This window comes from Vidua macroura, chromosome 12 (assembly GCF_024509145.1).
Source record: "Vidua macroura isolate BioBank_ID:100142 chromosome 12, ASM2450914v1, whole genome shotgun sequence".
Lineage (NCBI taxonomy): Eukaryota > Metazoa > Chordata > Aves > Passeriformes > Viduidae > Vidua > Vidua macroura.
This window is the reverse complement of record NC_071582.1, coordinates 5,877,829-5,902,439: the sequence shown is the minus strand read 5'-3', so window position 1 is coordinate 5,902,439 and position 24,611 is coordinate 5,877,829. Positions and strand designations below refer to the sequence as shown.

Below are 24,611 nucleotides of genomic sequence, written 5' to 3'. Positions count from 1 at the left end.
AAGATAAGCACATGTGAGATGAAGCACACAGGCCACCTTTGTGGCTCAGTGCTCCCTTGGCAGGATTGTGCCAATGAAGTTTCAGACAAAAGGCTGCTCAGGACTCTACTGCAACAAGGAAACCAACAGGCAGTGAAAAACCTGCAAAAGGTCTTGGGCTTCCAAACCCCTTATACAGTTTCTTCACTAAGAAACTTTTAATGTAATTTACAAATGTACAGCACGGGTTTCAGACAGAGATTTAAGTACTCAAGTCCTGCACCTACGAATAAATGATTCACCTTTAAATGACACAGGCCCCTCCTCTCTTCTGAATAATCAATGATATGAAAACAGAGTTGTGAGTGCTGTAGATATGCCAGCTAAGGGATGTGCCTGCCACCCATTCTAATTGTTTTTTTCATCACGAAACATTGGTTTCCTTACCGTAGTAACATTCTTGCCTTGTTTTTCTTTGAGAAAAGCACAGGCCAACACTTTGAAGGCCTTCACTTGAGCAGTCATCCTTTGTGCAAGTTTGTCTGATGTCAGAGAAAAGTCACATTGGAAGGAAACTTTTAAGGCAGGGGCATCAGCATTGGTCAAATTAGCAACAAATACAATTTCTGGATCCATAATCACAGCTTTTACAGTCATGTTTGGCCGTACAGATATCTCTGTGAAAACAAGTTTAAAAGAACACCTTGAATATAAAAAACAGAAAGAGGAAAACTATTACTCTGTCAGTAGCCAATCTACACATCCCGAAGAATAAGCTAATTTATTAAGTCTGATGCCAAGACAGCATCTTGAAAACTTTTGGATGAGTAATTTTCAGAATGAAATCTCCAGAGGAGGGAAATGGAGGTGTGTGGAAACTGGTTTTACAGACCTGTATCTGCCTTGGATTTCCCAGAAGCAACTTGCTTTAATTGGAATTGTGCAGATCCTTCAGCTGAAGATACTGGCATTGACTTAATGAAAAAATGTGCTACTGTCAACAAAAATTCCATACTAGCACATATGTACAGCTTGTCGAGGACAGCAACAACTTCAGCTCCATTTTTATCCTGCTTATTATATCTTATATCAATCATAGAAATGTCATTTGTGTCATCTTTCTTGTCTATCATTCTGGAAAATAAGTTCAATAAGAAACATCTCAAACATCGTAACACATAGATCTAGGAAAACAAAGATGCATAAATACTGCCATTTTTTCTTCCCATGCCATTTATAAAGAAGAATTACTACATAAGCAAGCAGTCTTTCTTCCAGAAATAAGAGAGTAGAGGCTTTTCTAGCAGAAGAGTAATTTCATTTTAAGACTAGTGCGCTACACTTCTGAAAGTATGCATGCAGCACGTAACAATCACACTCAAATTTCATTGCATACAACTCTCTAGTTGAGGCTGGGTGCCCTCTATTCAGCTGTTCTACGGTTTACTGTAACATTCCAGCCTCCAAGATTTCTTTTTGTTTTGGATAACCTGAGAAATCAACATAAAAGAGTAGAAATTTTTGAACATTATTAAAATAATATTGTTCATCACTTAAGCAGAGTATTACAGGCCACAGCTGACAGCACTACTGAGTTTTATCAATTCTATGAGAAGCAAAGTATAGAACAAGGAAAAAGCCTTCCTCTTAGGTGGAGTTTTTTCATTTCTGATGCATTCAAACCTACCTTGCAGTCACATTCTGAATTCCTTCTCTGAGATCATCCAAGGTACATGCTTTGAGTTTAACAGTGATATCCATGGAGCCATCTGAGAACATCTCCCCTGCCGATGCCATGAGATGCAGCCGGAGCTCACCAAGGCGCAGTTTGTCACTATGCACGGAAAGCAGAGATTCCTACACAAGGACAGAGGGCAGGGTTAGTGATCACTGAACAAAACAGTGAGACATTTCCCTTGCTACTAGCCATGTACATCATCATCCAGCTACTGAAGGATCTGATTAGCCTGTTGCTGTCATCAGTCCTCCACTCATACAAATGAGTTCAAGAAATTCACTGATAAAACAAAAAACCTGCTGGTTGCAGTGAAGTTGTTTCTGCACTACACTGCCAGCAGTTGCTCCGAATGCATCACTGAAGGATAATCCATTTGAATTTTAGATCCCTTACCAAAGGATCCCCCCACTCTCATCACACTAACTCATCTACAAGAGCACCTCAGCAACAAGTGGGAATTATATGACAGTTGAAATTAAATTAAAATCCCATTACAGTGTCCTTCTTCCCTGTGATGCTCATTGCACATCTTAAAAATTATAGACAAATAACATTCACTATACACAAAGACATATAAAGCAAGCACCTTCATATCTATACAAAGCAGACTTCATTAAGTCATAAAAACAGGACATTTCACATCTTTCTCTTCTGTTTTCAGCACAGACAGGATGCCTATGATTGCTCACACTCAGGGATATGCAAGAGGAAATTATGGGCCATATACAACTTGGATCTGCTTAATAATGCTAGAGGCACTAGCATTAGAACTAGCACTGTCTGAACTAACAATTCCTGCTTTTCAAATATTCATTTCTATTTTGGGTAACTGGAATCAAAGTTTGAATGACAAAATCAAATGCTGGGTGGTTTTGGTGGTTTAGTAATATTTTTAGTGTGACTTTCAGAAATGAACACACCTTCTTCTTCTTGAGGACACTGTCTGCCCAAGAAAGCTCAAAGCTCCATTAGGAAAGCATTACAAAACCAATGCAGCTCATATAACTTCATTTTTCTAACCCGAGTTCTGCTCATGTGAGAAACCTTAGCTACCCACCCCACCTGTGTGATAAAAGCTTTGTCACAAACCTGAGTTGGGTCACTGTTGTAGAGAGTTACAGAAAGGGACTCAAAATTGAAGTCAAATTTAAGTAATGTATAACATTCCACAGAAGACTGAACTGCAGAAACACTTTTTTGTCCAGAATCAACAAGGACACCTGTCAGTGAAAAGAAGATATTTTTCACATTTATTTTGAACACTGAGCTTGCTTTTGATCTTGGGGTTTTTTGTTGTTGGTTGCCTTGTTTTTTTGGTTGGTTGGTTTAGTGTTTGAGGTTTTATAAATTAGGATAAGAAAATCACAAAAAGAGGGAAAGCTCTAAATCCAGAAGACTACTCAAAATAATTCACACTTTAAATTTTGTTCTATCTATTGCATACTAAAATTATCTAGCACAGAGTGGTTTAGAACTTTAAAAGAAGCTGTCATTAGTTTACTGAAGTTCTTTGCTCATTTCAATGAAGAACAACACAAAGTACCAAGTCTGCTCAAGGAGTCTGCACTACTCTTCCTTCCAGTTTCCATTCACAGTAAAGCAATTCAACTATTTGTTAAACAGCAACTTTTTGACATTGAGAATGTCAAGTTTGGGGAAAAAAGAGATTTTGACAAAATGTTAACAATATTTCACCCAGAGACATGTACTGATTACACTGACACACTATTTGAATACAAATATCTTCCTTGATTGTTACAATTGTGCATTAACATTCTTGGGTTGGTGATTTGGCTTTTTTCTTTTTTAACCACATGCAGTTAGAAGAGTGATTGACATAAACTGAAGAATACCATCGTATGAGAAATTAAATACAAAAAACACATCACAAAAACTTCTGACCATCAGGAGCTCACACTTCATGTAAGTCCATACATTCTTATTTATAACTTCTCATGTATACAATATATTTGTAACAGTTAAAACAATTTGTAGTGCTTCAGAAAAATATGGTATTTGAACTTGAAAACAGGCCTCTGCCTACACATATTCAGCCTTTGAACTGAACATACCCTCAGAGCCACCAGATTCATGTGGAGCTTTCCCTTTTTTAGCTATCTGCATATCCTCAATATTCACTTGCACAGTATTTGGCTGGGAAGAAGCCCCTCCAATGTTTTCAAGTAAAATTTTCATGATAACAGTTAGGTCATCTTCACTGAGTGCAATCTGTAAAGTGATAAAGCCACAAGTTCATTTTTGGCAACAACATTTCTTTCAACACAGTATGCAAGCATCGACGAGAAACAATGGGCTGCTTCCAGCAGAAACAAAGTCGATAGTCACAATTATCCTCTCCAAAATAATCTAAATTATTTGGCCATTTCTCCTATATAATTTTTTACTTGTTATAAACAGGAGTTACAAGAAGAAATGACAGTCCATATGATAAACAGTTTCCAGATTTGTAAAGGATCTTTACCTATTAAAAATATGGGTAATTGATAAACATAAGCACTTCTCAACAATTCAGTAATCCAAAAACATGACCAGAAAACATTAAAGTCATGATTTGCATTGTATACACTAAAGCAACTGCCATTCAGTAGGCCTTCAAAGATTTAATGAGTAAGTATCCAATCATAACATTACAGAATCACAAAAAAGCAAGCAGTACTAAGTGACAAGATGCAGTTACTTAGCCCATAGTACACAGTGTATAAATATTTTTCCTACATTTGATTAATTTTGCTGGTACTCCTTTAAATCTCTTATTTCTCTGTGCTTCACCAATATGACATTTGGCCTCAGCACAGATACAGGAATGAAAAAGTAAAAGGGGCCAGGAACAAGGAAAAGGTGTCCTAGTTTGGTTTTACCCATTAAAATCCATATAGTTAATGCAGGAAAATAAAAACAGAGCCCTCCCTCTGAAAGAGAATTTTAAATTGTTGTGTATTAGAGATAACCTTTTCATTCTTAGTATGTCTACTAAGTATTCAAATAACCTGAATGCTACAGATTAAACAATTGGAATTGTCAAATTTTATTTTTAAATGGTAACTCAACAAATAACCTCAAAGATTTTACTGCCTGTTGAGTCCATGTATAGCTCCAACAGACCTCCAGCCACATTTTATTCCATTTGCATGCAGCTACACCAAAACTATTCTTTATACAGTATCAAAATTCTAACAAATCCATAAACTGGATTATCCAACTGGAAGTCTTTCAACATACTGTAAAGGACAAAAAATGAAATGAGTTTACAAGCTCCTTAACTAAGCTGAGGACTATTCTAAGAATCTGTGTAACTTTTGATATAGTTTTAATTACTCATGATATTACCTGCATTGGTTTTAGGTCTCCTTTGATACCTATTGTTGGGCTTTTATGATACCATGTTGCTGCTAAATTTCTCTGGACCAGTAAAGTCAAACTCACAGGACGCAGAATTTCAGAATCTGGTTGTGAATCTGTGGATATAATGCACCTAAAAAAAGACAATGGAAGTAACAGAGGAAAAATGTTGACTAACTGCAGAAGACCAAATAATATCATATTAATCTAGCAAAATTACAGGCATAATTAATTTAAGAATAAGCTCATATGCACATACACTGACATATGCACTCCACATGAATTCAACTTACTGTGCTATAATTCCTTTCTTTCCAAGAAGGTTTAGAGATTGTAGACTTGTGATTCTATCTAAAAGCACTCCTAAACTTAGCTTGGCAAGGTTTTATACTTGGTTTTACTATGTTCTCATTGCCTACCACGTTCAAATAAGAGAAAAATGCTGCATACAGAACATGGACACTTTTCCTTTACAAAGACACTTCAACTCAGGAAAAAGCTTCATGTTTACCTTGATAATTTCAAGTGAGTCAGCTGCACATCCATGTTGTCAATGACTGGAGGAAGAGGAGATTCATCTGAAGACACCAGCTTGAATTCATTCTGGACTCTGATTAAGCCAAGATCAGCTACCAAAGCGTTAGGGGAAACTGAAGATTCAGGGACAACTATGACTGGAGCTTTCAAGTTGACATCCATTAGGAGGCGGAAGCTCTTTTTAGCCAAGTCCTTCATGCTGGAAGCAGCCATTTCTGCTGCCTGCACAGTGACTGCAGTCAGGGCTTCCTGTGCTGCTTGGAAATTGTTTAGGAAGTTCTATTCATAGGTAGGGAAAAAAGGAAAAAGTTCCATGAAAGCAAATAAGCTTTTCAAAAAAAGGCAAGCTCCAGGCAAAATGTAAATTTAAGAAAAATTAACACCTTTGGTATAAATATGAAATTCCTAATTCAACCACACTCATTTCAAAAGAGAAAGATGTTGAGATCATGAATAAGCTTACATATTATTTAACTGTGTAATTTTTAAGATATTGTTAAAGATATCAGCTGTATTCATAACTACTTCTGTCATCATTCTCCTTGGCAATCTTCTCTAAAGCAGTGCAACTTAAGTGGTAACTCTTCAGCAAAATATTTCTATGTGCTTGCACATCAGCTCACCACCAGGTACAGGTCAAAAAGAGCTGATTGCATTTTATCTCATTAAAAAGAACTTTTAATGTCAAGAAAAGAACTTAAACTAATGTCTTACCAAGAGAGACATAAAGAACTTATGTAGGTAAATTATTTGGATGCAGCCCACTTTCAGAGACATTTTACCATCCACCCTTGACATATCAGCATAGGCTTCCCCTGCAGTGGCATCTGGATAAAGTGACATGTGAAATCTAAACACTTCATCTCCCATTATGGAGACAGCCTAGAAGATCAAGTCCACATGGTTAGTACCACCAGGTATTTCCGAAACAAAAAATATTTCCCCAAGAAGATCAATGGCAACCTATGAGCAGTACTTGGACACATGGTAGGCACAAAACAGAAATCACCTATTTTTTAGTACATGCCTCTTCTCACTTGCTTATCTATAGCCCATTTTATATTTAACCCCAGCTATTCAAAATTAAATATACCAGTGCAAATGTAATTAAAAAGAACTAAACATTAAATGGAAGAATTTTTTGCTTCTCTGAGGGGAAGGAAATTAACCAATAAATTTTGCTTAGTATTACATTGTACATTGCATTCTATTACACAGCAAATCAAACTACAGTGCTGTCACTAAATCACTTGAAAACTGTGTCTCTTCAGCTGTTTACAATCTGCTCAACACATTACCTTTTTATGGATTGTTTTTGGATCAATATTTGTAATTACAATGTCCTCAAGTCTGGAGAACACTTTAATCTTTTTAGGCTTCATAGCCACAGATGCATCCATTCCTGAATGAAATAAAAGAAAGACGGAAATAAATGGACTTCAACAAATTTCTAAGTAAACACTTCTGCTAAAAAGCAAACAAACCAACCCCCAGAATTATTTACTACTGAATATAAAGACTAATAACAGCTTAGAATCCAGCCTCCTGCTATGTAACAATGAATGCTAAGCCTGAGAGAGAAGTCAGGGCCTTACTGCACATGACAAAGTTGCCAACATAACTTGATTCTAAGAGTAGAATACAATTCCCCAACACTATCTAGGATCTAGCTATTAAAAAGCAGCAGTCAGTGTTATCTAAAACATAGTGCCTTCACTTCTTTTAATTTTACTACACTTCGAAATTGTCTTTGTTTTCTAAGTCAAACATTTTTTTCCTTGCAGACCATTTCATACAATCAAAATATATTTAAACATATGTTAGAGACATCTGCAGTGAACACACTGGCCTTTTAGAAGTGAATGGAGGGAAACAGCCTACTTCTGCCTACAGCCAGCTTCATCTAATATTAAAATAAAAAACACCTCACCTTGTATTCTAATGTCTGCAATTCTACAAGTCTGATCACACACTGTAATACTGAATGCATTTAGCTTTGCAGTGAGTTTTAATTCAGAGACATCATAATGGGCTGCATCACCAGACACTGGATAGGAAACACAAGAGACACACAAGGAGTTCAAATATTACAAGCCCACTGTTTAAAACAAATATTAGACTAGTAGTTTTGTAAATATATGAACTATTCAAAAGCAACCTGCAGTCATTGCCTAAAAGATATGATAATATTTAGTCAAAATGTGAAAAAAGTCATTTATTAACAGTTTCCTTCAGGCACACAGTCACCAACCAACACAGGCAAAAAGCCATCAAAATGATGTCATTTCTCCTCATTAATACCTAGTTTTCATGCATTAGTTGCTGAATGCAGTATACACTACATTATTTGAAACACTGTCTCATCACATGAGAAATGCTCCTCTCTGTGTCAAACAGCAAAGCCAATTTAGGCATATTAGCTGCAGCAACACTGTACAAACACAAAATGTAACAGCCACTGGACTCAATCCCAATAGTTTTAATTGGAAAACCTTGAATTTCACAAACAACATTACAAGCACAAGAATCAACAACACAGGACCTCACAAAATATTCAGGAGCTTCCATGCAAAAAGTCTTACTATTTCAAGGTTACTAAGACCCATACTTAAAATAAACACACCACCCCTTCAGTTCAGAATTTCTCTTTTCTTCCCCAGAGCAATATTTCTTTTCAGTAATGTAAGCACTCTTTAAAGCCTTCAGATTGCAAAGCTACATGGTTGCGACACTAAACTTTTGGAAAGGCTGCACACTGCAACATCATTTATTCAGTTTTCATTATAAAAATCAGACCACCACCCAGGGCAAAGTGATATTGAGTAAGGAGAAGTTGTAAGATTAAGCAACAGGAAAAATGTCTGCTGGGTTTTTTTAATAAGATTATTTTCTCCCCATTTACAGTTGTGTATGCTTTGTTTTCCACCAAATAGACTGCAGTGCTGTCATTGGAAATAATAGCCTTTGAAACTGCAGGTGAGATACCATTAAACAACAGAAGTACAGCCTGTCTAATATGACACTACCTGGTCTAAGAGTACTTCCTTTTTCCTGTTCTTTCATTTGAGGCTTGTGGTCTGATGATTTATCAGTACTGGGAAGACCACCTGATGGAACACTGAAGGTGAGGAAACTCATGATGGAAAGCAAAGCCTCTGTGTGAAGTACTGTATCCAAACACGAAAAGATGACCTAAAACCAAGGCAAGGAGACAAAGTCATATTGTGACTGAGTAGCAGTTTATACCCTAACAACTCAGAGTTGCTGTCATAGAATCAAGGAAAAAAGCCTCTTGCTCAATTTCACAAGTATTTGACTCTTCTATCTCCATCCCCTTCAACTTTACAAGCTCCAGAAAAGATGAAGGACCTAGGGAAGGGAAACTTACAACAGCTACAGAGGAACTGTTGGCCAATCTAAAAATTGATGCCTCATGTGGTCATGCCTCTTCAGGACACTCTCTTTAGTTCTGCTGCATTTCATTTCATTGCATTTCATTCAGCACTTTGATTGACAACTTCAGAACCACGTGTGAAGTTGTTTTAGGAGATATGGTACAACAACAGCAAAAAAAAACCCCTAAGATTCAAAATTTGCAATCAGAACAGGGAGTATGTGAGCAGCAACTACTCCTGCCAGTCTTACTTAGTGAAACCCAGCACCAGCCACTTGTTTCACATAAGGCCCTCAAGAAGCAGCTTGACCCACCACTACTGTTTTCAAGGAAACATTTTAAAAGCAGAATGACATGCTTATTTCAGAAGTCACTGAAGCCATGGAAAATCACTCATTAATAGCTGCTTTCAGGAGAAGTAAAAGGACTAATTGCACTCAAGACCCCTGAGAATGCTACTTGGACATTCCAGCTCACATCTCAATTTCACTGTTACAAGCTCAGAAACACAAGGCTGTGGTTTACCTCTCTGCCAAGTGTATCACTCCAGAAACAAATCACATGCCAAAGGTCTCAGTTAAAATTCATAAGGACATTTTTCTAACTAGCAAAAAATGCATAGTTTTTAATTTTAAAGAATTATTACAATAAATACTTCAGTAAAAAAAATTCCTTTTTTTCTATCTGGATTTGTCTTTGAAGTAGTTAAATATAAAGCAGTAGGTTTTAATAATGAGAGTCAGGCTTTGGTTTTGGGGTTGGTTTTGTTCCCTTTTTTTCCTCTTCAATGAGAAGAAGAAAGAGAGAAACTAACACTGCTGCTATGATTTGAAAAACTTTGAAAAACAAAATTAAGTACATCCAGTACTTACATTGATGCTTTGCTTGGTGCTTTGGTAAGTAGTAACGAAGTCTGGTCCATCAGGATCAGCCTAAAGGGGAAAAAAAAAAGAAAAGGGACACGGTGAGTCTCTACTGAATTAGCCAATAATTAATAATAATTATGAATAATTTTATTAACTGAATTATTTGAATTTAGCCCACACACAAGGATTATTCCAATTGCAAAAGAAAATATAGGAAAGTGATGAAGTCTGAACAAACAAGATCTTCAAATAATGCACAAGCAAGATAACCAGAATGGTTTACTCACAATGCTCTGCTCACAGACATTTCATAGCACATATTTTGTGAAAATTCAACTGGCTAGTGACAAAACTTTGTCTCATCTAGAATCTATTTAAACTGGATCAATTTATCCTTAATATTTTGCCAGTACAAATTCATCTATTTTTCACTATGTAAATGATGCCATTCCAGATAAGAGTATTGAGGAACCCACTGGTTCTACATCCTATCAGATTCCCAAATATTCATGCCATTTTTAAAGGCTTTTTTAAGCTACCAACATATCACTCTTCAAATGCCAGTTTTATCATCTGTAGATTATCACTCTCCACTTGCACAGGGAAAGGCCATCACACCTCTTAAGTTTCACACAGGTACTCATTTGTGCTGTACACGCAGATCACAAACAAATATTTGTCTTGCCAGTGATTTCAGTAATAACATTGGGTAATAACGTTGACTTATGAAGCAAGAGCTATATGGAAGCAGTGGAGAATTAAATGAAATGTTAAACTGAAAAAAAGGTATCTGGGAGAAGGCCTGTGTAAGTTTTAGATACAAATCTACAGGCTAAGTATGGAAGCCTTACTTTACTCCCCATGTAATTTTACTGAAAATGTATTGAAACCTTAATATATTCCATTTTCAAAAGATGTTCATCTGTCTCACTTGAGGAATTAAGAATGCATAGAGGATCTCCTTTTGAGTCTGCAAACAAAGAAATAAAAATGTGAAGTGTTTCCACTCAAGCTTTACTCCACCTATGCAATGTCTCCATGCTAATTCTCTGTTACATACTATTTAGATACTATTCTTGCTGAAATAGTGAAAGTCAACAGCTATTTTAACTGAGAAGTTACACATGAAGCATTATTTTGTGAAATGCTATAGTCACTTCATTTTATATTAAACTAGTAAAACTTGTCTTTTTCTTGAAACAATATTTAAAATTGAAAGTTCTTTGCATTCCTACCTTCATGTTTTCACACTCTACTTTGGATAAACGGCTATTTCAGTTATCACTTCACTGTCAGTTTGAATTGTTACTTGACTAACCAAAGAAGCACTTGCATTTCCAGTGCTGCCAGAACAGGTCATAAAGCACAGAATCAGAAGCTCATCATAACTCACTGAACAGGTGGAATACTTCTCAGGAACACCATTCTTGCTCAAATACATTAACTCCAGCAATGGCAGCAAAACTTGGTATCAGGTAAAACAGATTCATTCTATCTAAATTACCCTTTCCCCCCCACCATTATTGGTTACTATATTTTATCCTCTGGCTATAAATCCAGTTGCACACACTCTGCTGACTGTGTCAGTTCCTTAGAAGACTTACCATTTATTTCAGTGCATCTCATTGTAATTTTTTTCAGATATGCAGCTGCAGCCAATTCATGATTTCTAATTTTGGTTTTAGTCCCAAGCTGTAGCACAGTTAGAATATGTAATGGATATCTCTCCTTCTGAACCTGCTTCATCAAGGTTATTACAACCTTGAATATGGAAAGGGAAATAAGTTCAATATTTCAGTGAAGTTGTTCAGACATGCCTGGCAGTTATAAACAGGCTAAATGTGAAACATAATATTAATCTAGACATTTTGCATTTTTATAAACAGACCCTACAGGACCAATTTGCTAAGATTTCCCCTGGCCCCTGCTCTGTTCCTCCTGTTTGTTTTCTTTTAGCTGCCAAGTCAAACTGCTGAAATGGACTTTATAGCCCACTACTTCTAAGAAACAGATGAGTACTGGGTTCAGATTGAATAAGTTGTACAGATGGATACATACCTCTTTGATTTCAAAATTAAGTAGCATATTGATTACATCTTCATTTAACGTTATTTTTCTCTTTTCAGACAGCATTCCTTCTGAAACACTCTTATCCTGTATCAAAACTGATCTCTCCAGTTCTTTCATTTTACCTGGAACATTCAATATATTGCTTAACTTTTGAAACTGCCACCATTTGTTTAGCTCAAGAAACACATCCCATTATTTTATTCATATAGATGAATTATATTCACCTAAGATAAGTCAGTAACATTTCCATAAGCAGAGCCTTTAACTTCAGAGCATGAAAAGGAAATAGAAACATGTCCTGGCAACAAGATGACTCTGACATCTCAATATCTTGCTAGTTCCTTGACAACTTAACTAACACAATTATCAAATTTTATCTTGTAATAATTCCTATTTTTTGAAGCATCAAAGTATGAACACTGTCCTTGCAAAATTAAAAAGAAGAGTTTATCAATTAGACTCAGCTTATTACCATACTCTCAGATCTAAACTTTCTTTCCAGATAATAAATGCTTTTCCTTACTCCTGAAAGCAAACACACTTAGTATTAATGACGAATTCCATCTCTGACCTTCCTTTTGCAGTACTGATTTTGCATCCTTTTGAGTTTCTTCTGCTTCACCCAGGTTTTCCGTCAACACTTTGAGACAGACATTCAAATCCTCTTGACTTAACACAACCTAAAAAGTTTTGCAGATCACAATTCTCAGGAAAAACACATTGTTCCTTGAACTTATCACCTGCTAACAGAGCAGAACAATGTTTCCTGGCAAGAAGAATGCTTATTTACAGCTAATTTGCCAGCAGAATCATCCCTTCAATAAAAAAATTAAATTCTCCCCACCACTTATTGTAAAATAATGGTTTTGACCTCCAGTGCTGTATCAATATACATTGCAGCATTTAATGTACCTATGCTTTTAACACATTCCTGAAAATGACATGCCCTTTCATGATATTTTCGTTTCAGTTTCACCCAAGATGTCCCTGATACTTTCTTTCACAGTACATAAAATGCCACAAAAAACAAGTATCCCACTCAAGGGTGATGGGAAAGTAGGAAGCAAATGTTTGCATTAATTTAAACTCCTCTCAAGAAGAATCAGTTTCTAAAGAAGACAAACCAAAACACATCAAAGAATTCTTGCTCAGAGAACTGGTCACAAAACCATTTATGTGATCCTTTCAAACCACTACATTAATCTAGGCAGGGTTAAATCCTATTACATTGCTGAAATCCACTCCACACCTACTGAAAATTTGCAGCTTGTTGCCCCTTTGTGCCCAGAAATAACATTAAGGGTTGCTCTCAAACTAAGTATTACCACCACCTTCTCACAAGACTTACATTCATTGTATCCAGATACCCTGTCACCTCCACCACTGGTAACTTGTGAAACCAAGCTGCAGAGAGATTTCGTTTCACAGAAAGGCTTAAATTAATAGGGTGAAGTATCTGAATATCTGGATGTGATAAATCTGTCTCCAAAGTGATCCTTGAAACACAGAAAGGAAAGAAAAGAAAACAGTTGGGAAGTTGGAAGTCACAGGTTAGATTTTTGAAAATCTTAAAATCTCAAATGTAGCACCACTTTCCTAAGCAGAACAGTTTCTGATTTTATTATTGATCTAACTGCTCTAAGATAAAAGGTATTTTACTACCAAATATTTAACACTAGCACCAACCATGGTTTCTAGGCAAGAACATTAATGTTCTACAGAGTATTAGTCACCCTACCTCGATAGTTTCAGCTTTGTCAGCTGCACATCCATTTTGTCAATGACTGGAGGGAGTGAACTGTCTTCTGAGGACACCAAGACAAACTGATTCTGAACCTTTATCAAACCAAGATCTATTACTATTGCATTGGGGGAAATGGAGGACTGGGGGATAACTATAACTGGTGCTTTCAAGTGAATGTCCATTGCAAGCCGAAAACTCCTTTGGGCCAGGTCTTTCACACTGGTAGCAGCCTTTTCTGCAGCCTGGACTGCAGCACTCAGTGTCTCCTTGGCTGTCTGGAAGTTGTTCAAGAAGGTCTAGAAAAGCAGTTTAAGAGAAAGGAGAAATGTCTGTTAACAGTTTTTACTCTAGGTTATTTTCTCATTTTACATCATCAGCCACCTGATGGCTGATGCTGCCTACTCTGTTGAATTTTCCAGAGGAAAAGACAACTGAGCACCTTCTGTCATGACCTCTAATGGAGGGTCAAAGAAGTACTAACCAGTACAATCCAATTATTCTAAATTCATCTCTATTTTTATTTCCTTCCTTAGCTGCAAGACTCCTTAGCTCATTAGCTTTTAGGGACACAATTTTGAAAGCCCCTCTTGCCCTCCCTGAATACTACTGAATTCCTATTAAAGAACCTATTGAATGAGAGAAAGCCCACTGGTGCTTTATTGAAAAAGCTACCATTAGGGTACTCAAACACACTGATATTTACAGTGGTTAATTTGCAGGCATCATGACACCTACCTTGCAGAAAGATTTGCCTCTAGTGTTAGCTCTGATATGTTTGCAATGAACTCTGAATTTTGCTAGGGTGGAAAGGGTAGCAAACATAAAACCCCCAAACTGCCTCAACAGCACCAAGTTCTTCTCTATTTCCAAAACTGGGAGTGGGAAGTGACCCAATTGAAATTTAAATCAGTTACTTACCAAAATTTTTAATAGTACACAGGAAAAATTAAACCCATCTCTTCTCTTCTAGAAACTGAAGCTTAACACTTGTACTGAGAGCACAGCCCAGAAGACTAATCTGAGAATGCTGCAGAAACATACAAAGGGAAATAAGACTTACTAGGAGAGACATGAGAAATTTGTGAAGGTACACCAGCTGGATGCAGCCCACTTTCAAACATACAGTACCATCCACTTTTGACATGTCAGTGTAGGCTTCTCCCTCAGTAGCATGAGGATTTAATGTCAGATTGAAACTGAAAACTTCATCTCCCACTATAGACACAGCCTAGAAAGAGAGAAACAGCACCCACCAGCCATCAGCAGCTTCTACAAAGGTAATAACACAAAGAACTAAAGATACCATCAGCCTATCAGATTACAAGCTAGATTACTAGTTTTTCTAATCCTTTCAAACATCCATTCTTGTCATATGAAAATTATTCTTTATGATGTATCTTATTTGAAAATACTTATTCATGACAAATCAAATACTTTTAGAAGAGTGGAATGTGTAATACATTTCACTTTTATACACATCAAACTAACCAAAAATCAAGTAAAAGTTAAAATCTCATAGTTGAGTACTTTTTTATGAAGGGTCCTTGGATCAACATCTGTGACAACTATGTCCTTAAGTCGGGCAAAGAACACAGTGTGGCTTGGCTGAAGGCAAAGAGATGAGTCAAGACCTGCAAAGTACAAAAATAGAAACAGAGTCTTGCACAGCAGAAGTAACAGTTATTTTCAGGGTGAGGACGCCAGCAGAGGAAATGAGGAAAAGTCACTAAGTTACTTTAAGAATGACTGTACTACAGCTTCAACCAAAACAAAACAGAAATACTCCTAATACAAATACTCTTTCAATATCTATCATGTCTGGAAATAACTGAGCTACTATTCATAGAAAAATACTCAATCATCCACTTATTAATATGCAAGCTATTGAGTGAATGCATTGAGATTTTCTATCAGGAAAGATGTTACTATACTGAACTATTTTAATCCAATATTTTTGCATACATAATCTTGTGTGGCTACATTATATGATTTAGAGATGGGCACAAGTAAAAGACTTTATGGACTACACTACTAATTTTGGATATCACACATTCTTAAGTAATTGTAAGAGAGTGTTACCAACTATGAGGATGGCAGTTAAAGCCAGACAGAAGTGAAACTCCCCCACAGAATTATTGGTAGCCCTTCCAAGGGGCAAAAACAATCAAGAAAACAAAACCAAAACAAGGAACCCAAACAAACCCCTAGGGTTAAAAACTAAAGAAAACATTTTGAAGGGGTTTTCTTATCCTACATAATTATTTATCCTAAATACCTTTACAGTATACCATAAAAATATCCAACACTTAGTACAACATGAAAAGTCACCCACAATCAAGCTCCCTCCAAGGCTGAACCTAATTATTTAAGTAATAACACAGCACATCTTTCTAGCTGGAGGCCAAAACATTATGACAGACTTGAAGGTTGACTTTGAAAATGAGACAAGCCATTCTTGCACAGATAACAATAAATAAACAAATAAATAAAAACAGATGCTGCATATTTACACCTTTTTTTTAGTCCAATGATTAGCAATTGCTTTGAAACTAGATTACCAGAGCAGTTACTTCTAATAAAGAATTCAATACCTTGTATCTTGATCTCTGCAATGTTCTTTTTTTCATCACAAATATTTAAACAAAAGGCATCCAGCTTGGCAAAAAGCTTGAAGTCAAACACATCCTTATCCTTGGAAGGTTTAGACACTAGAAATAAGAGAAGGTGGGATTTTCAAGGCACCTATAACTCATATTTTGACTTTCATCTTTGTTTCTACAAAGCTAATTGTGTTTCTCTGGATTTGCTTTGCCAGTATGCAAAACATCCTTCTAGAACCATCATTTGGATAATCACAACTCTACCTTTCTTCAATCTAGAGTCATCTTCTTGCTTTTTTTCTTTGGATGGTGTCTCTCCACTTCTTTCACTGCCTGATGGACTAACAGCTGTTAGAAAACTGACAGCAGACATAAGGGCCTCTGTATGCAACAGGAGGTTAAGTGATGAAAAAGTTACCTGTTGAAAACATGAGAGTAGACATGATCAGTTACTTAGAAATGTCAGAGTCAGACTGAGGTGCAAAAGCACCCAGTGCAACAGAACCATTCCTTCAAAACAGAAAAGCTGCATGTGTGGCCAGCAACAGATCATAAAGGAAAAAGCTTTCTGTAAAGCAGAAAGGGGATAAGCTTAGAAAGTAAGGAAACCAAGCAACAACCCAGCTCTTACAGCTGTAACTGCTAACCTATAACCTCCTCAGTACAAAAACAAGTGATGCAAAATTGATTTTGTCAAACATAGCCTTGGGCTTGAATGCTCCTGCAGTAACAGTACTATGGCAGGTGGCTGACATGTAGATATTTTGAATATTCCTTAATAATTCCACTAAGGAGTCTAAAAGGTAAGTAAGTGCCTCCTATGTAGTTTAATAAAAGTTGTCCACTTAAATGGGCTTGGAACTGGAAATAGAGCCCAAATGCACCAGGCACAGAAGTCCCACTGAACAGCTGCAAGGCAACAGCAGCTCCAGATGATGTACAGAAAATTCAGTTCTCTTGACACTAGCACTAGCCCATAGTATGAAGACAGGTAACTCAGCAGCACTAGAGTATCAGAACTTTCATCTACTGCTGCAGCTTCAGGAAAAAAAGCTTTTGCTTTTTGGCAAAAGGATTTTAGTAACTAAAGCTCTCAGATGAAATCTATAGACACTCTAAAACTATTACATAACAAGTGAAATATTTCAGTCTTCATACTAAAGTAAGGCAGGGAAAAGAATGTCATAAAGGTATAAAGAAAAGAAATGACCTATCACAAAAAACACCATCCTTTGTACTTTATTTCAAGAATGCCTCCAGTCACTCTTTTTCCTTAGACTAAAATATGACTCAAAGACACCATTAGTTTAAAAAAAAAAAAACACACACTCAGACATGGATTTAGACACCTTATAAAAGACAGCCAACAGAGTGCTGAACATACGTGGCACTCACAGATTATTTGACAGAAAAGAGAAAGACTTTGTGACTCCACAATAGTTTCTCATACTGGGGCCCTGAATGTCAGGATCCCTGATGCATGAGAAGGTGCATTCTTACAGTAGTTTGAATTTCATCTGCATGAGCTAGACAGACACTTTTTCAGCAGTTCAACAGACAAAAATTCTGCTCTTAAGTGGTATAAAAATTTTCAAGGATGTTTTAACTCCTGACATCTCCTGCTTTTGCAGGAAAGCAAAACACTTCTTAATAATTCCTCTGTTCTGAGCAAACAAACCAATAGAAAATAAGCAAAAAAAATCTGTAAACACTCACTTGAATCATCTGTTCAGTGTTTTTAAAAACTGTCTGAAACTGTGGCCCATTTCTGTCAGCCTGAAAATAATGATTTGCATGAAGGTTAATATTAATTCCAACCAGACACTGTCCTCTTCAAAAGATACAAAATAATCCAATTGGCTCTGAATAGTAGGTTTAGGACTATATATTAAGAATGCATAGAAATGCTTTAAAAATAATTTAAAAAAGCTTTATGTATACCTTGATATATTCCACCTTCAGAAGGTCTAAGCCAGGCTTGTCTGAAGAACTAATTAGATGAATGGGTGCTTTTTTACCTGTAAAACACCACATGAGATAAACAAGAATTAGGATAATTTCTGTTCTTTCAGAGAACCAAACAATTTGTGCCTTGAAGGTAGGGATTAACTTTTAGTACCATTTGCTAAAATACATTGGACCACCAAATATGAATCACTAGTTTCTCTTTGCTAAGTCCAAAATGGCAAATCCCTTCTCCATCCAAAGACTGAGCTTTAAGCCATTTATTTATCCCATAAGCATTATGGTAAGAGTTTAGAGCTTATCAACTGTATCAGTGGCACAAGCACTGCAATGGACAGCTGCACATTAACTGAGAAACTGGAATGACATTTGTATTTCAGAGAGCACAAGGCACAGGAGAGCTCCAGCTAACTGCTACACACTCAGAAGTCCACTTCTCTGCCACTGCTTATTACCTCCAATTCCATAGTAATCCAAGCTTATTTTCTTCAAATAAGATACAGCTGCTAAATTATAGGTTTTGACAGTAGCTTCTGTCCCAAGATGCATTACATCAAATACAAGTACTGTTTCCTCAATTTTCTTTTGTCTGGTGAGTTCTACTAAAACCTGGATAAACAAGAAATGCAGTTATGCCACCTTTTCAAATGCAGTATTCTCACTGTTTGAACCAACAACAGAAGTGCAAGACTAATGCCCTCCCAGCTTTGTTGAAAGCACTGTTTTTATTACAGATTTTAGCGTATATAATAGAATGGAGAAGTGGTTGATGGTGAAAGATATAAATACAAAAAATATTTGGGGATTTTCTCTTTGCAAGAGACCTGCCTGAGACTGACTTTGTTTCTCCAGTGCAAAATTCCCACTCCCTACCCTCTAATTATGAGTTGGTACTAATTTTTTCTAGTAAAAATACTCCAATAATGGACTTTTTTCTTTTTAATACATCTGTGTGTATGCATCATGTTTTATTTATATGCATCCCATACAGACAAGAAATACATATTTCTATACATATGAGGTATGCGTATACATGAGGGTTTTTTTGTTTGGTGATTATGTTTCTGCATCCACTAATCTGGAGAATACTGGTAAAAGAATATTGGATATTTTTTAAAGTATTCTTTAGGCAGGAGAAACCAGAATTAGGGACATACTTCTTTAATTTCAAACTTGAGGTGAAGATCTGTCAGTTCCTCCTGAGCAGGCTCCTCTTTTCTTATTTCTTCTCCTTTAATTACTGAACTGTCAGTTGGTTCAGAGCCTTCCTCAAAATCAAAATATTCTTCTTCAGAGTCTACAGAAGCGAAATGACTTTGTCAGTAAACTTTTTCCAGAAACAGGGCTAAATATCCCACCCTCTCTTTCTCATTCCAATTGCAATTTTAACAGCATGATCACTTTAAATCTAACTTGACAAAATATATTTTAGATCTATACTGCTCTCTTACCCACTGGATGAGAAGTGAACAAAATTAAAGCCCTATTAAAGACAGTACTAGAGTCTAAAGGCATCATTAGACTTTCAAGAACACAAAGTAACAACAAGAGAAGCTCCAGGAACAAGTGTCCAGGTTCCACTATAGGAAATTTTTCTCTACAACAGCCATGAAAATAAATGCTCAAATCCAGAGTCAAAACAGTAATTTCTCAGTAATGTGTTATTCTAATTCTTCCTTTTCAGAAAATTGAGAACTTTGCTAATGCAAAACAGTCAGGACAACCTAATACAGTATTTACAGTTCACTCATTTTAAGAGGTTGCTTATGCATAATATTAATTTTTTTTAAAAAGCAGGTTTGCTTTTTAGAAAAAGCAAGTTTATTCATCTGAGGTAACATCAGCATCTTAATCAAATCTCCTTATGCACTTGAGGGTAGATATGACCCACCATGCTCATCCCTGTTTTCCTTACATGTTTCAACATCAATAACAGCATGAAAATATTAGCTATTCCCTAAGTTATGGCCTGCTACCTTTACAAGGACACAACTGTAGCTTCTTACCTGACACTATTTCTGCTAACAACTGGGGTGTACTAAGCAACCCTTTACCAACAACTGGAATTGTGGGAATGGCTGGCACCTGGAGGGAAAGAAAAGCGAAAAATAACCAACACAGTATTTTAAAGTTTATATAACTTGGTATGTTCATATTTTTTACTGATGATCAGTGTTCCACAATGCCTTCCCCACACTGTTTGGCAAGGTCAGCTCTGCCAACACTTATATTGAAACCTGCAGGACAACGACCAAGGCTCCACCATTGCTTGAGGAAGCCCAGAATGTTCTGATGGTAAGTCAATTAAGACACTAGTGATGGGGTTTTTTTTGTTTGTTTGGGGTTTTTTTTAAAGTTTTCTTAGTTGTAGTCAGCTTACCTTTGTGCTTGGAACTGACATAGATGACCTCTGAGGCAGTGGAATGCTATCAATCAGATCAGAGATTGCCTTGATTTTCTGGTCAGAGAGCCTGACATGCACCAAAGGAAGTCCTCCTGATACTTTAAACCTTTATTAAAAAAAAAACAACTGATTAAACTCCTATACAAAAAGGTACCAATTCCTCATTTAAATCTTAACAATATGGATACTCCTATATAAAGATCACATCACAGTAAAGCCAGGGATTCTGCATTAAAGTGCTTGGACTTAAGCAGTAGTTAGTAACCAGCAAAGGCTTCAGGGAACCAGCACCCAAAAAAACATTTTGCCAAGAGTAGTAACCTATTTCAGTTTCTTAGTTAATACCTTCAAATTACAAAGTGCAAATGAACCTTTAGGGACAACACAGTTTTCTTTTCTCTAAATGCCAAGTAATTTCTAAATGAGTATTTTCAACATTAATATATTACTTTGCCATCCTGGAATCTCTTTCCACCATTGATTTTGCCAGCTGTACATGAATATCCATAGGCTGCAAAATGTGCAAACTTGATGGATGTTGAAAACGAGCCTTCTTCCAGTCTTCACCTGAAAATGTCCAGTAAATTTAGATGAAAAAAAACCATCATTTGCTAATTGCTTTCGTTAAGGCATCAAATGGAATTGCTAGGACGGTAAAAACCCACTCACCAACTAAAGCAACCTAAAACAACTTAGGTCAAGTATTTTAAGAGCTTTTAATCCCATTTGTGAACACTACTTAGCAGCATTAAATTTAATGCCTTAGCAGCATTAAACTAATTTCTACACTAAAAGATGTATCTACATTGACCCCTAGAAAAACAAATGGATAGACAGAGAAAAGATAGAACGGCAACCCAGCATTCTACCGATTACATGAAATTAAGTGAAGAACTAAGGCAAATTTTAGCTTTTCCTGTATGTGATGGAAAACATAACAGTTCTTTTTATTTACATTCATTGCTACCATTGAAACAATGCACAGATCCAAACAAAAAATGAGCAGAAACTAACCTATTTTTTCGAAGTTTGGCACCCAATGTGTACTATAAACTATCTTTTCATTACCTACTGATTTTAGTGTGTCTTTTTTTCTTTAAAAAACATATTTATTTATTACAGGTAGGTAGCCTTTGACAATCTTTTGCATAAAGAGCAGCTGTGTTGTTTTGTTACCTGTTCTTCCAAAAAGAAGTTGCACATTTTTAATTTTCACATCAAATTTGTCATAAGCTTTGTCCATAATTTCTTCTAAAGATGAAAAGTTAGAAGCTTCACTACTGCCTTGATTTATGCTGTTCAGCTAAACACATAACAAACAAAATTAAGTTAAATCTTTAAAACAGATATGTGCTATTCATTCTAGTTAAGATGAAAAGATGATTCATAGGGGTTAATAATTGACATTTGGACTCTTATAGAGAAATATATTAAATCCCTTCACATTTCACTTATTCTTGCTAAGTAGATTTTTTTTGCTGTTACTTCTATCAATCCACTTAATTCAAGCTATTAATTTTTTTTCACTAATCTATAATTTAACTTATGGAATACAACTAAAATAAATATTTAATCAGTCATTAAATCAAGCTAAATTATTGCAATCTTTCCATTTTATAGAAACAAGGGAATTAATTTTCAAACTTCAAGAGAAAAAATTATATTCTCTTTTATTAATAAAAGGCTACAATTTTACAAGAAAGGAAACAAAAGTTCATGTGTTCTGCTGAAGAAATGAAAGACACTCAATGATAAGGTATTACATTATAACATGAACATGTTATAATTAAATGTTACATTATAACATGAACATGTTTCCTGGGGAGGATTAACTAGTCAAAGATATCTCAACAACTCTGATCAAACTACTGACCCAAATTTGTTGGGCTAGAAATATGATAAGTTAAAAATACGTTGACACAGATGTTCACCCTGCCTTCTGAAAGCAAGATGCTTCCAGATGACAGCTACGTTAAAAGACAGTATTTGCTTTCCTTGAGCTTATAAGAGATGTCATTTATATACCTGAAATGTACCAAAGTCCAAAATCAGCAAATCTGAATTTTCATGGTAGAAACCAGTCTGTGGAACCACAAGGTAGGAAGGTTTCAGATTAATCTTCAAGTCAAGGACTTTCCGCATTTCGATAATATGAGCTAATCCTTAAACAAAAAGGAAAGGCCATGGAAATGTAAATTCTATTCACAAGTCAAAACAATTGTGACAGAATATAAAAAGATGTTATCTGAAAGATAAAGCCTCTTGAATCAAGACTTTCATAGCATTCTACTGATTTCTTACTAAACTCAATGCTCCTTCCCACAAAATATTCACTAAATCTCCAAGCAACCAAGTGGGAAGAAATTACCTCTATCCCAGCTGAAATGAGAGCACCAACTCAAGAAAAAAGCCCCATCAACATAAGCCAAGTATTTGGGTAATCAAAAGGAAACATTTTAAGGGCTCACCATCACTGAGATGCGTTACTATCTTACCTGTAGCAGTTCTTTCCTTGATTTCTTCCAGTTTCATTAATGTGGCTGTTGTTAATCTTTCAAGATCCATTCCTTTACTTGTCTGAAAGAATTCTACCATCGCATTTATTGTTCTCTTAAAAAAAAAAAAAAAAAGACAATAACTAGCATTATATAGCATTATACATATAAGTCACTCAACAAAAACTCAAAATCAGATCTGGACAGAGCCAAGAGACTAAGAGCAGGGAAAGAGGTCTCAGAAACACCTGAGAGTTTTTCTTACTACTCACAGCATCATATTTTACTTCCACAGGCTGCGATTCAATAGTAAGGCTCTGGTCAGCTGTACTGTCCTCTGGGTTAACATCAAACTCAATCTTAAGCAGAGAAGATTTGCTATCCCCTATGGAAGCCACAAGAGATGGTACAATGTTTTCCTGTCTCAGGCCTGTAACATACCAGTTTTCAAGCTTTGCTTCAACCCTAAAGAAGACAAATAGTTAAAAATACTTAATTGGGCAAGCATTAGAATCAGTTGCAAGAGAAAAGAAAGGCAGAATATTTATGTTACATAAATAAAAAGCATAGGAATGTTTACTACTGTGTATGGATGTAAAAAGCAGTTACAGACTTCTTTTGGTGCAAATGGGAATTTTGTACTGAGAACTGCTCTGACCACAGTGTTAAGTGGAGTCTGTAGGAAAACACTATTGAAGGAAGCCATTGAACACCACCAAACCACACCAACTTCACTCATCCTTAGAAGTACCTATTACATAATAAACTGCTTTTCAGGTCCTGTGCCTCCACCATTAAAATCCCTGACTTTGGGAGGCAACATACTTGGCCATAATCGGTGTCATATGCCTGGCTCTGTTGAGATAACTGAACTACATTTTTTTAGAAACATAACACTTATAAGACTATCTGTTCTACTGCTTCAGTCTTGCAAATTAAATTTTATGGCATGCATTTATGTAAAATAATGTCAAAGCTCTTTGTTTCTGTGCAGCATTCAAGCTGCACCTTGAAAATTCCCCAGAACGGTTTTCAGCAAAAATATTTCAAGACTCAGTGGCTGAGCTTGTGGTTTTATGTATGAAGCCTGAGCTGAAGGAACTGCAAATGAAAGCAAAAAGTGCACGGATTAATTTCCCAGACAATTTTATGGCAATCTTAGGCACTGACTGTGTAATCCAGTAATTTTTGTTCAATATTTCTGGTGTGCCCTCTCTTAAAACACAGAAAGGTCTCAGTATCTTATGCTCCAGCTGATTTTCCACCTACAGCACAAACACATAATTTCTCATTTCTGTAGGCAGTGAGTAACACATTCACTAGCTTGGCTGGAGTGTGCTGGCCACACCACTTAACATGGCTTAGCTATCACTTCCCAAAAGTCATATTCAGCACTTCAACACTTATATTCAGGAAAAAGGTTTCCATTGTTCATGAAAAGTAGCAGACAGCATTCCCT

General features: G+C 36.1%; 1 protein-coding gene across 1 annotated transcript in view; it reads right to left on the bottom strand.

Annotated features, from left to right (window-relative positions):
* Positions 1 to 24,611, bottom strand: part of VPS13C (vacuolar protein sorting 13 homolog C) — a 74,965-nt gene that overhangs the window by 31,813 nt on the left and 18,541 nt on the right. The window contains exons 20-52 of the mRNA XM_053988589.1: positions 23,425 to 23,617; positions 23,153 to 23,267; positions 22,683 to 22,819; positions 21,834 to 21,960; positions 21,107 to 21,224; positions 20,634 to 20,763; positions 20,260 to 20,338; positions 19,411 to 19,550; positions 18,688 to 18,862; positions 18,230 to 18,297; positions 18,005 to 18,064; positions 16,553 to 16,706; positions 16,280 to 16,396; positions 15,216 to 15,319; positions 14,749 to 14,916; positions 13,683 to 13,984; positions 13,293 to 13,440; positions 12,516 to 12,624; positions 11,933 to 12,066; positions 11,479 to 11,635; positions 10,765 to 10,844; positions 9,881 to 9,940; positions 8,641 to 8,806; positions 7,545 to 7,661; positions 6,913 to 7,016; positions 6,329 to 6,496; positions 5,589 to 5,893; positions 5,066 to 5,210; positions 3,773 to 3,946; positions 2,807 to 2,893; positions 1,667 to 1,836; positions 872 to 1,113; positions 427 to 656 (exon numbers count right to left, since the gene is read on the bottom strand). Coding sequence (XP_053844564.1) covers positions 427 to 656; positions 872 to 1,113; positions 1,667 to 1,836; positions 2,807 to 2,893; positions 3,773 to 3,946; positions 5,066 to 5,210; positions 5,589 to 5,893; positions 6,329 to 6,496; positions 6,913 to 7,016; positions 7,545 to 7,661; positions 8,641 to 8,806; positions 9,881 to 9,940; positions 10,765 to 10,844; positions 11,479 to 11,635; positions 11,933 to 12,066; positions 12,516 to 12,624; positions 13,293 to 13,440; positions 13,683 to 13,984; positions 14,749 to 14,916; positions 15,216 to 15,319; positions 16,280 to 16,396; positions 16,553 to 16,706; positions 18,005 to 18,064; positions 18,230 to 18,297; positions 18,688 to 18,862; positions 19,411 to 19,550; positions 20,260 to 20,338; positions 20,634 to 20,763; positions 21,107 to 21,224; positions 21,834 to 21,960; positions 22,683 to 22,819; positions 23,153 to 23,267; positions 23,425 to 23,617 — 4,783 coding nt within the window. The remainder of the gene's footprint in view (positions 1 to 426; positions 657 to 871; positions 1,114 to 1,666; positions 1,837 to 2,806; positions 2,894 to 3,772; positions 3,947 to 5,065; positions 5,211 to 5,588; positions 5,894 to 6,328; positions 6,497 to 6,912; positions 7,017 to 7,544; positions 7,662 to 8,640; positions 8,807 to 9,880; positions 9,941 to 10,764; positions 10,845 to 11,478; positions 11,636 to 11,932; positions 12,067 to 12,515; positions 12,625 to 13,292; positions 13,441 to 13,682; positions 13,985 to 14,748; positions 14,917 to 15,215; positions 15,320 to 16,279; positions 16,397 to 16,552; positions 16,707 to 18,004; positions 18,065 to 18,229; positions 18,298 to 18,687; positions 18,863 to 19,410; positions 19,551 to 20,259; positions 20,339 to 20,633; positions 20,764 to 21,106; positions 21,225 to 21,833; positions 21,961 to 22,682; positions 22,820 to 23,152; positions 23,268 to 23,424; positions 23,618 to 24,611) is intronic.